The sequence below is a fragment of the Micropterus salmoides genome, unplaced genomic scaffold, assembly GCF_014851395.1.
Source record: "Micropterus salmoides isolate LMB-PRFRI ecotype aquatic unplaced genomic scaffold, ASM1485139v1 Ms_hic_scaffold_23, whole genome shotgun sequence".
In the NCBI taxonomy this organism is placed as follows: Eukaryota; Metazoa; Chordata; class Actinopteri; order Centrarchiformes; family Centrarchidae; genus Micropterus; species Micropterus salmoides.
Window position 1 is genome coordinate 7,741,494 of NW_024041484.1, and position 12,397 is coordinate 7,753,890.

Sequence of the window (12,397 nt, forward strand, 5' to 3'; positions counted from 1 at the left end):
ACCTTTCAACCTACGCACAGCTGGAACAGTGAAATGCGATACACCTCTTGTTTTCTGTGTTGTGATTTGATTTTAATGTGGCATAGAAAATTCATGTCACAATGAAAAACAGTTCATTTTTATTAATAGAAAAAACTGAATATGTCCTTTAAACATGTGTTCTTTGTTTAATTATGACACAGCTGATACTAACATGTAATGGAAATACATATTGACAATGCGAATTGTATTTCACTTTTCAATTTCTTTCTTTTATTTTTATGTAGGCATTTTAAATCTTCCATAGCTTCTAACATTGTGTAGTGACAAATTGGGAAAGGACATGACATAAAGCAACAAAACAAAAGTGTACATTGCGTGATGTGACATTTAACACATAAGATGACTGACATGGGATTGTTTGACATGACATAGTCCATTGTAGCATAATCTGATTTGATATTAGGTGACACAATTAATGTAACAAACTAGGCTCCGTTACTGTGTGTGGGTGTGTGTGTGTGTGTATGTGTGTGTGTGTGGAGAGAGTCCCACCTGATAGCTGCTGTTTCTGGGAAGTCTTACTTCCTGCAGGGCATGGCTGTGCATGACCCCTTCCACAAACTCCAGGTGAGATCCCATGAGTGTGATCGTCCTCTTCCCACTACAGGACACAGAGCAGCAGAGGGATTTTCATACTGACACACACCTACAGTTAGTAGCACAAGTAAATATTATAATGGGAAATTAACATCATTTAAGTTTTTTTAAACATTTTCTGCTGCCAAACAGCCCAGTTGCTGCTGGAAATATGTAGATGAGATCAGATATCACAGTGTGGCTGTTCGGCAGTTATCCTGGGAGAGAATTGACTCAGCATCACTTTTTTTCTCTTTTTGTCTGTGTAGAATACCATGTACCTACATATCCAGTCATACCTGAGCCAGGTGCTGCTGGGTGTAATGGCGGTGCAGGAAGGTGAGGGGCGGTAGGTGATCTTAGCGTTGCCATGGCAACTACCATCTGGGAGGAGAACACATGCTTTGACCACGCCTTTATTTTCGTCACTGGGAATGTGAAACGTCAGATTCACACCAGTGTTGTTCCATACAGGAGATCTGACCAGAGCATACAGGATGAGAGAGAGAGAAACCAGTTAGATCAAGACTCACTCTTTTTTCACGTAGGGAACACAACAACAACAAAAATATGCTGACACCATGAAAGCAGCCGGAAGCGTAGCAGCATAATCTGCCTTAACATCAAACATACAAACAAACAAACATCAGCTATAATAACTGCTATCTTTGATATCATTTGTCATTTATAGTGTAAGGATAATCTCAGTCGCCCATACAGTGACTCACTCTTGTGCCGTGCAGTCCACGTCTGCCTGGATCCTCACTCTGGTTACACCACTAAGGTTACGACCGGACAACAGCACATGGTTTCTGCCGTAGAAAGACACGACACTGGGAGTGATGGAGGAGATCTCCGGTCTCTGACAGTAAAACACAAACAAAGATAATTAGTTTTAATTTTTATGAATGTGAATGAGGTGAGCACCAGGGGAAGAATGTGAGGTTCAGACTCACAGAAAAGTTCATCCCTGTCTCCATCATTTGGCAAACACTTTTCTGCAGGTGAAGTGAGAGAAAAAATTAAGCTGGTTGTAAGCGACATGTATGTAACGTGTTTTTTTTATTATCATGGAACAGAAATAGAAGATGAGGTGTTTTGGTTTAATGAGCAGTTAGCTTAGCTACTGATCAGTAACAGTTGGGCCAAAGTGCACTCAGTAACTCCCCCTGCCCTCATAATGAAGTTGCAATCTTTGTAAACTGTCTGAGCAGACAGTAGGGTGGTGAGTCAGTTGATATTAGCTTGCGTAGCTGACATTAGACTCAACATGTAAATAAGATTGTTTTGGTGTTGCCTTAAAGCACTTCTTTTTGTTTCTTTTAAAGGAGGAAAGCTGTTTCATCTTGTTTCCCCTTTGTTGTAAACTAGGCTAAATCCAGGCTGGGTTATTATACATTTCTTTAACATACAGATTGAAAAATAATAATTTAATATATATTTCCAAACATAAGACATTTTTAATAATGAAACCAGATAAAATAAATTTTTGCATGACTGAAGCAATAAATGTTTGGTAGCAGTAGTTCTGGTGTCATTAGTCTTAAAATGTTGTGCTGTTCAAATGTAGCACACGGAAAGTTAGCATACGCGCATGATGTCTGGAAAAGCCTATATTAGATAACACATTTAAAAAGACATAATTACATCCCCCACTCCTTGATTTGCCCAGGAGCAGCCGTTTGTGCTCCAGCCACATCCAGCCTCGATACACTGCCGACACCTGAGAGAAAACAAATGTTATCACCTGTTGTTGAAAACACTCGTACATGAATCATAATGCCTTGATATTCTTCCTGATGAAGAAACACGACCATTACAACCATGACGACTGTATGAGACTAAGTGGAGGGATATGGGAGGAGGGGTTAAATTCTTTTTAGCCTTTTTGTCTTTATACCTCACAGTCTGTTAATTCTGTTAGAGTTTTTTTCTTTTTGTCATTAGAGCTTCATCTGGTTCATTTCCTGTTAGCACCACAATGTGGCTTGGCTAAGTCTCATTAAGTGAAAGTAAAATTGCAGTCCAGTAACCCTATAGACACATTTTTGTCTTTAAAGTCTTCCTTGAAGGTTACATCTCAAACGTAAGCTGTTCGCCCATGTATTAAAACTGCATGGGAACAGGACATAGATTTTTATTTTTCATGACATTTCATGCCTGCAGTTAAAGTTCATTTTCATCAGTGATGCATCTGACTGATTATGTTTTTTCAACCTTCTTCTTCTGTCTTTTATGTTAAATGATCTTTCCACTTAGATTTCTAGAAAATGGCAGTGGACTTACAGGACAGGAGTCGTTGGTCCCCTGATGTCAGAGCAGTTGGATATCTTAAATCGTTCCAACAATTGTGTCATCCCAAGTCTAATCTTAACGGTGACACGCAGGCCTGTTAAGTGAAAATAATCCAGAGAATGTTACAGTAGTGGTCAGCAAGTTCCAGCAATACACATGTTTTTATTCAATAAACAATATATAACATGAGGCGACACAGATTTATCAGCAGGTAGAGAACATTTTTATCTGATAGGATTCTTGTGACGGTGTGAAGGTCCTTGATTATCAGGTATTTCATTCACCGGATGTATCAAAAGTCACTGACCTTCAGCAGGAAGTGTGCTTTTTTAAGGACGCAGGTGCATTGTGGGAACCGTGGAGGACTGTTTGCTGCACTACAAAGCTGGCTGGAGCTTGCAGAGAACTGACAGGCGAAGTTAGACAGAGCGCTCTGGCCCACAGTCAGGTGTGTCTGGATGCTAAGTGTGATCTGAGAAAGGAAGGGATGTGAGTTTAAAAGAGAAATAACTGACAGACACAACTGATTATAGTTCAAATCCTGGACGTAACCTGTACCTGGCCAGTGCTGTCCTTTACAACGCTGTAGGAAACCATTTTGCGTTGACGGGAGTCATCAGGAATGGACAACCAGTCTAAATTTCGGCACTCATCTTCAAATGTGCAACTAGGAAGAGAAAATGATGTTTTAACCAAGTTTATAATAGTTTGAAGATGTCAGCAGCAGATGGTGTTTCCCTGACCTTCTTTTAGAGCCACACCAGACACAGTATGGATCCTGTGCAGACCAGCAGTCCTGCACATTTGTGTTTGTGTTGCACTTTGACACAGGCAAACGTTTAATCTAGAACAGAACACAAACATTCAACAACACTTTGAAAGCATGGCTTAAATCACGACACTGTAAATTCAAAAATAACTGTTTATACATGTACAGTTCACCTACCAGGTTTTGAAATGGCACATAGACATGTTTACGGTCCACTTGATCCAGAAGTATTTTGGGGAACACTTGGCGGTCGTCACTGGCCCTGTAGAGCACCCTGGGACAGGTGGTGTGATAGTTCGTGTCCACAGCGAGCTGACAACAAGAATGTAGCTTTGTTATGTTTCAGAGACTGAGCTGCTGGGTACAGAGCCCTAGAGTGGGCACAGAAGAATATAACAATTTCTTCCAATGTTTTCATTAATTAATGCCAACTATACAGACAACTATACAGAAATCCAGCACAACAGACCAGCCCTGTTTATCAGAGTGCTGAGTAATGGGAAAAGTTTATTCTCAAGTACTGTGAGTTTGAGTCAAACACATACAGACTGTATTATATAGATTTTTAATATTGTGTCATTGTGATTTATTGTCAGTGTGTATAGCTCGGGTTGTGTCTGTGTTTCCCTGGGGTTGCTTTGTACAACAAACTGGTGCTGATTGTGAGCTGTAGTTTCTCTGGTAAACACGCCGACCTCTTCGGCTGTCGCAGTCCCTCCTACCCAGCCTGCTGCTGCTCCTCTCATGGTCACTTCTCCGGAGCCTTTTTGGTGTCAGAATGTCTCTGGGACAGGCAGAGCGGCTGCAGGGCCAGGCACATTTTTTCCCCTCTCTATGGAGACTGCAGGGATCTATAGCTGTGTTTTAGATGCAAAGCTGAACTGGAAAGACGCGACTATCAAACTAATACCCAACTAAAAGTATGATTTGAATGGTCACCAGCGTACACATGATGAGCTTTAGCCTTAAGGTTTATAATCTTTAATGACCTCCTTTTGTTGTTTTGTTGTTATTGTGTGTTTATGTGTAAAGTGTAGAGTCCTTGTGTTCCTTGAAAAGCGCTCTAAAAATACAAATTATTATTAATTATTATAATTAATTATTACAATTGTTATTATTAATTATTATTGTTATTATTAATAACAATTCGAGAACATTTAACTCTACAGCAGACAGCAAACTTGAACAACATGTTAAAGCAGCTCCAGTCACCAGCAGGAACTAACAATGAGAACTGCAGGAGATGAAGAGGGAGAAACGGCACCTGGACGAGAGAGATGTGACCTTCATCACAGTTTATTAAAGTGCAGCGCAGTGAGGATACAGACGTTTCATACGGATCTCTGACACTGTTAACTACGGAGCCCCTAAAGTAAGAATAGGTTTTAACTTATGCCAACAAGTTAATTATCAAGCTGCCCTCAAAGTGTCAAAAATACTTTATTTTAGGGGATCAGTAGTTAGTAGGGACTCCAGTGTCCAGTGTAGATCAGAAACCACAAAACATCTGGATTCTTGATCAAAGAGTCTTTATATGCGTTCACACTTCTGTCCATTTCCACGCTCCATCTCTCTCACGAGCATGAGCTGTCTCGCTTGACATTGATGAGCGCATTGACTTTATGAAATGTTGAACATGTTGCTAAAACCAAACCTTGCTTATCGTGTCCCTCTTGTATTCTGTCTTATGGCTTCAGCTGCAAAACATTTACAGCAGTTGAACTATGGGGGATCTTTCGGTAAGGTGACCAGATTTCTGAAATGAGAACCGGGGACAGTTTTGGTTTGGTGGTCAGTATGTCATTAAAAAATGATAATAAAAAAGGGGGACAATTTCTGTTTTATAATCTGTTAAATGTAACTTCTGAATGAAATTAAGTCATTTGAGGCAGAATCTATAAGTTATTCAGTCAATAAGTAGAGGCTGCAATCTCTTTCTGACAAGTGGAATACTGCATTTTATGTATTGTTTTGTATTTTGTATTTTGTATTTTAAGAGGTAAAAGTACTAGTTGAGTTATATATAATCTGTCAAATAACTTCTGAATGAAATCAAGTCATTTTGAAGCAGAATCTACCTTTCAGTCAATAAGTAGAAGCTAATCACTTTCTGGCAAGACTACTGCACTACTTGGGTTGTATTGGCCATTTAAAGGTATTTCAGCAGGTAAAAAGGACCGGATTGGTTGGTGGATAGACTCCGTGACCTTGCCAACAACAACAACTCATGCCATACTACATTTAAAAAGCATTTCTATTGAAATGCGCGACACAACGTGAACTTACCTCCATCTAGCCTGTACACGATACAGCTCCGTCTCCGGAAAGTGGACGGAGCCGTCGGAGCGAGGGGATTGTGGGCGTGGCCATGCGTTCGATGCAAACCCATGATTGGTCAGTCAAACCACCAATAGAATCTCTTATTTAGACCTTTTTGACTCACAAAACTTTTGAACTTGCAAAACTATTTAACTTGCAGCACTTATTAACTTGCTAAACTTTCTGCCTCGCAAGGAAAACTTTTTAACTTGCAATCAATAAGCACAAATTAGCAATTAAAACTTTTTGTGACACAAAAAAAGGCCTGTTTATTTTTAATCACATACTTAATTTTTGATTTCAATGCGATAAATATGCTCTCTTTTTTTGCTTGCATTAAAAAGACACAAAATACCTTCATAGGTGGACACCACAGAGCTAAAGAGGCGTGCTTGGCAAGTACAAGCAGGAGAGGACAGATGCAGAGACTGCTAGCAAAAATCTCTTTTCTTGGTAAGTTTATTATTGTTAGCAAGACAACACAATTGTGTAAGTTAACAAAAGTTGAGCTCACTCTGGGTTTGGAAATATTTTCCTTGGTGGATAGCTCTGGTGTGCATTAGCTAATGCTAGCACGTGGATTAATATATTTGTTAGCTAACATTAGGTAGCATTTTAATAGCTTCATTATCGGGACAGTGACTTTCGTCTGCCTTATAAACAGTGTTGGGAGTAACGCGTTACAAAAGAAATGCAAATAACGTTACAGTAATGTGTTGCTTTTTGCTGTAAGGCAGTTTTTAATGTTACTAAAATTTCGGTCATATACAATGCACATGTCAAAACACATGTCCATGTTTACAGTAAGTTATCATTATTCCTGCCCATGTAGTCTAAAGACATCACCACAGTTGTCATTTTTGTATAAATTCATTCTAAAGTTTAGCTGAAGCTACTATGAATCATCAGCTAAGCATCTGTGTTAGACTATTCAAAAGTGGATATCTTCTAAAGGTACACTGTTTTTAGAGATTTCTCTTCACTGCAACCATGGAGGGGGAATTATTACAGTGACCAATAACTCAGTTTTAACAGCATTGTTAAAGTGTACACGGGTATGTGAGAATTGTTTTAAGACGCGCTTGAAATAATGTTTTTATGTACTGCAATGCCTGACCACACGATATAATAGCATGTGATGTTATGTAAAATACTGCTCAACTATGTCCATTTGTATGGTCATAGATCCTGTATTCAATTTTTAAAAGTTGAACCTACCCTTTGCCAACTTTAACCAACTTAATGCTAAACCCAGAGTTGGAATTTCCTGCCTTAGCTCAAGAAATTAAATAAAGAATAATAATAAAGATTTGCTATAAGAATAGAATTACAGTGTTTATAATGATACGCAAATGAAGAACTAAACTAGGTGGAAGTACTGGCCTAACTGAATATTTATTATATCTCATTTGTAACTGCATTTCTTTTCTTTTTCGGCTTCCTGGGATCATTGCCTCACTCAGATGGCTCAGAGGCCACGAAAACCTCAAAGGACCAGCTGGACCCTCACAAGCTCAATGTGCTCATAGGTATGTCTGGCTCCTGCACACCACTGTTCTTGCTCTCAATACATGTCAACGGGGTCAGACTAAATAAACAAATATTCTACATTAAGTAAATGGCTACTTTTGTACTTCACAAATTGACTGTTGTGTTAATGTGAAATGACATAGACAGAACAGTTGTTAAGCAAATCTGAATGTACCTGTTTAATAACATTTTATCATATACAGCTCCTTGGCTGAATGTACAGTATGTTTATGTAATGTTTTTGATCATGTTGTAATGGAAGAACTGAACATTAACTGGGAGGGGTCCCTTGTGGAAAACCATTTCACCTGAACCTAAACAGTTAGCATTATCAGAACAGTTAGACATGATGTCATATTGTGTTTCAGCAACTTTAAACAAAATAAAAAATGGTTGTTAATTAATTAGAGGTAATATTGCTTTGAGATAGGCAAAATATTTCCTTTTGCCTTCCACAGATGCTGTGAGATAAAGCAGTTTCCAAATCCCATAGTGTCTGCAGTCACAGAAAATGCAACGAGTCCTACTCAAAGATACCGATCCTCCACTCCAAGGATAAGGATAGTGACATTTTTCAGTTTCAGTTTGGTTCCACCATTTGTACTGTATGCTTGTGACGGAGTACCTTCACTACAGCTGAGTAAGTGCTTGGACTGCCATACCAATGAGCCTGGCTCTTTGGCGTTGCTGTCAAAGTTGCATATTTGGTACCCTGTAGGCCTGTGTTTGAATCTGGGCAGGGTGACTGCTCTCGCCTTTGGCCACATATGGTGTCAGAAGTGGGACGGCTTGCCGTGAGGTCATCTGAGCCGTGCCCAGAGTCCGAACCGTATAAGGGATCCCCATGGATAACATTAATGATGTGATGTGTATAGTGTACTTTTCAGTAATACTGATCATATGTCATCATTTTACTGATTTTATTTTATTTCAAGGTATTTTGGTCAGATGTGATACATGCTGCTGTACCTTTTAATGTACAGAAATTTATTTTTGTAATGTACACAAAATTAAAGTTTTTTAGTTGTCTGTATGTGTGTTGTAAAATACATTTTAAACTGACTTTTATTATTATTCTAAAAGGGAATATTTTAATGCATTAATAATGCATTATTCTCATACTGAATGGTTTCATAAAGCAGCTTCCCAATATATTAATAGTGGCTCTTGAAGTATACTAGTAATAAATTACTAATATGCTGAAATGCTAATAAAAATGTTCAGGGAACACATTTAAAATATATTTAAACTGTTTTTCAAGTATAGCACAAAAGGCTATTTTAAGTTAAATTTAAAAAAGTATATTTAAATTACAGTAAAGGTACTTAAAATAGGTCCATTTTAACTAAGTATATTATAATATATTGCAATTATCTTAAAGTTGACTTTAAGTATTTCTAAAATGACACTTAACATACTTTTAAGTTGTTCCAAAATAACACATTTAATATACGCTTAGTATAGTACAATTCAAATATAAGTGAATCCAAAAAAGTGCTACTTAAGTATATTTCTTTTTTACTAGTGTATCAAGGCCACTATGACCGCAGGGTATTTAATTTTTTGAGGGATATAAAGCCAAACGGTGGCCATGGCCTTCATGGCCTCAGTGAAATCCTGTCCTGGGTGTGAGTGAATGCGTTTAAAGAGGCCCTGCAAGAGTTGGACATTATTTTGCAGACTCTTAGAAGATTTTAAAAACTTCCAGACTGAAATAATCTGAAAACACCCCTGCACTTATAAAGTAGTAACAGAACGAGGTAAAAAAAAAAAAAAAACCCATTACGGTTCCCAAATAAAATTATAACAAGCATTTTAGAACATATTTTCATGCTTACCATTTATTTTAAATATATTTTCAGCTGGTGAAAAATCACTTCTTCACATCACTGTAACATCACTCAAGTTACTTTAATTACTATTTAATGAGTAGAACTACATATCTTGTTGCATAATCTTTTGCAATTTTACTGGACAGAATGCATATCACTTTTATACACACCTTAATGAGCTGCCCATCTCCTGTCCCAGTGAAGAAAACCATCCAGGTCTTCTGTCTCACTGCCAGCACAGAGGTCATGTAGTTCTGCCTGATGAGCATTGCCTTTGGCTTCAGAGGCTTTGGCTGAGACACAAACACATTTATTATCACTTTTAGATCCAAAGGTGTTTATGAATTCTGAAGTGAAGAACTTTCAGGTTAGAAACATATTGACAGCACTTCATATTAAACTATCTCAAAGCTTCAGTAGATGTGTGTTGCTATATTACATTTAGGAGCCTAAACACCTTCAGTCAGGACTTATGGAAGTGCCAGTTGAAATGAGTATTTTTGTGCAGTTGTCTCAAACTATTTTGACCTCTCACTTCTTTTAGACATAAAACTATTTGGAATTAATTTTGTTTTAAAGTCAAGGAAACTTATTTGCTTAATCAAATGAGCTTTTAGACATTGTGAGAATCTTTGAGTTTGTGTCCCCAAAGGAAATAGGCATTATGCGAATCAGAGAACTTGCTTTAAACACATAATGACATTTATCTAAATTAGTAAAATAGTCGAACATTTACTTTAACTCCATAAGTCAAACAAGGTTCGTTGGATTGTTTTTGTTACAACTTTATAACTTTCTAGAACTTTCAAGATGAACAAATCAGGACCCACCGTGGATCTTGACTTCTCAGGACAGGTGATGCAGAAGTCTGGATCCGCATCGGCCGCTCCGGTGAGATCAGGGCTGACGTCAAACACTACCAGCTCGGTGTCGGTTTGTCCTCCGTCCACACTGAACACGCCGCTCCAGAGCACCGGCGGCCCACCCGGGATCACCGAGGAGGCCACGAGTCTGCTGCCTTTACCACCATCAGAGATACTGAGAGTCGCGCCCCGCAGCGACCTGAGAGTCTCTGCTTTGCTTGTTTTTCCCTCAAGCCAAATGAGACGGACTTTGTTGCCTTTGTCCTCTGATGGCACGTTGGAGAAAAGATAAATGATTGAATTCTTTTGAAATCCATCCACAAACACCACCTCGCCTTCATGTATGATCACAGGTTTAGTATTCTCCCCCTAATGGAAAATATTTCTCCCGTCTGCTTGTTGTTCGTATTATGAAGGTTCACAGAAGCTGTTTCAGAGAGGCAGCTGGTCTCTGTGGTTTTGTCGGGTTGCTGTAAGGCAGTCAGAATATAAGTCTCGGGCCGGGTCCGAGTCTTCTCCACATCTACCAGGAAGCCGACGGACGCGTTGCTGCGCCCTGCGGGCCCCACCTGGATGTGCTCCCTGTACAGCACGTTGGAAATGTTCTGCAGGTCCAGCAGCTCGCAGTAGCCGCACTTGATCACACCGCAGCTGATCACAGTGTTGTTCTCAACAAACGGCAATAAAATGTTGACACCGAAAGTTGCGTTCCATTCATCCGTCTCAGAAACCCGGTAAAACTGCTCATCACCGGACTCAGGCCCCACCTTCAAGATTCCTCTCTGGGTCAGACTCTGGGTCAGAGTCAGGTCGTGGCTCAGCTGGTACAGCCTCTCCTCTGTAGCGATGTAAACCGTGTTGGTGGCCACGGCGAAGTGGCGGAAATCTCCATGAAATGTAAAGCTTCCTCCCTCTTCCAGGCACCGACCCGGTTCTCCCCAGAGAATGAGCAACAGACCAGACAGCAGGATCATCTTCTTGCAGCGGTGGCAGCAAAACGCTCACACAATGACGGTCTTCGTGGCACTCTGCTCTCTGTCACTGGAGTTGTGCGTAATTTGCGCAGTGTCCCTCAGTCAAAACATTCAAGAGAAAATGTGAGCGCATTAGATGAGGAAAAGGTCGCAGAGCAAATATGAGCAAGATTCTTTTGGTTAATAGAGTGGAGTAAAGCAGGTAAGCCTGTGAAATTAACAGCAAAACGGAAAGTCAGTTTTTGTTTGTGTTGAACAGCACAGGAACATAATGCTAATCATATCCTGGTCACAGTGGGCTGCTCCTACTCCTCCTCTCTCATCTCCATCACCTTCTCTCTTTCTTTTTCTCTAAGTCTAATCATCTTGTACCATATCTTTTTCCTTCCCAAAGCTGAGCTGTGACTGACAGAGTCTTTTTACAGTAGCTATTTTATCTGTCTTAGTGAAGATGGTAATGGTAAGATAGTAAATGCATTGAAATCTTTTTATCAATGTTACCGGCCTTGGCTAGGATAATCTTCCAATGAAAATGGATAAATAAATCGGTTACTCATTTGAACATTCATTTCCACCCTTTGCACAAACTGAATTTTAAAAAAGCATTTAAACTTTCATTGATTCTTTCATCAATCTACTATTGGATGGATGGAATTAACTTGAGCTGGATAGTTAAAGGTTCAGTGTGTAAGCTTGGTGGCAACTAGTAGTGAGTGCTGCAAAATTGCAACCAATGGCTTACTCTGTATTCATTTGTTCCTGGCATGATCCCATTGCCCGTGTTGGAAGTTAGAAAGTGGAATCAACATGAACGTTGCAAAGATGTGTTGGATTAGCATTATCGGAGCGTATATACAAAACGCAGACATCTACAATATTATATCAATTTTTTTTCTAATTCAAACAACCTAAAGGCTGTCAACATATGGTCCTCTTTTAATATCTTTATATAATAATGACTTCCCCTGGCAAAGTTTTTATTATTTGTGTCTTCTTATAAATCTGTGTTCTGTATACTTCTTTATGCCCCATGTACACTTTATTCATCTTTTTGCAATAAAGAAAATAAAAACAATATTTTGATTATTCTGACACCACACCTACTTATAAAATGTAGTGACGAAACGAGCTCTGTAGAGAAATATGTCCTTTTGGGCTAATGTTGAAACATGGTTGGCACTACATGGCGACTTCCAT

The 12,397-nt window shown here is 39.1% G+C and overlaps 1 protein-coding gene across 1 annotated transcript; it reads right to left on the minus strand.

The window, feature by feature from the left end:
* Nucleotides 1-508: 508 nt before the first annotated feature.
* On the minus strand, nucleotides 509-11,200 carry LOC119918526 (plexin-C1-like). Its single transcript, XM_038739304.1, has 13 exons — nucleotides 10,649-11,200; nucleotides 10,194-10,595; nucleotides 9,534-9,656; nucleotides 3,860-3,994; nucleotides 3,657-3,757; nucleotides 3,472-3,580; nucleotides 3,221-3,385; nucleotides 2,905-3,007; nucleotides 2,266-2,341; nucleotides 1,575-1,616; nucleotides 1,347-1,480; nucleotides 918-1,097; nucleotides 509-643 (listed from the first exon to the last, which is right to left on the minus strand). Exons 1-8 carry the CDS (start codon nucleotides 11,198-11,200, stop codon nucleotides 2,972-2,974), a joined length of 1,623 nt encoding a protein of 540 aa, XP_038595232.1. The 3' UTR covers nucleotides 509-643; nucleotides 918-1,097; nucleotides 1,347-1,480; nucleotides 1,575-1,616; nucleotides 2,266-2,341; nucleotides 2,905-2,971.
* Between the last annotated feature and the right edge of the window lie 1,197 nt (nucleotides 11,201-12,397).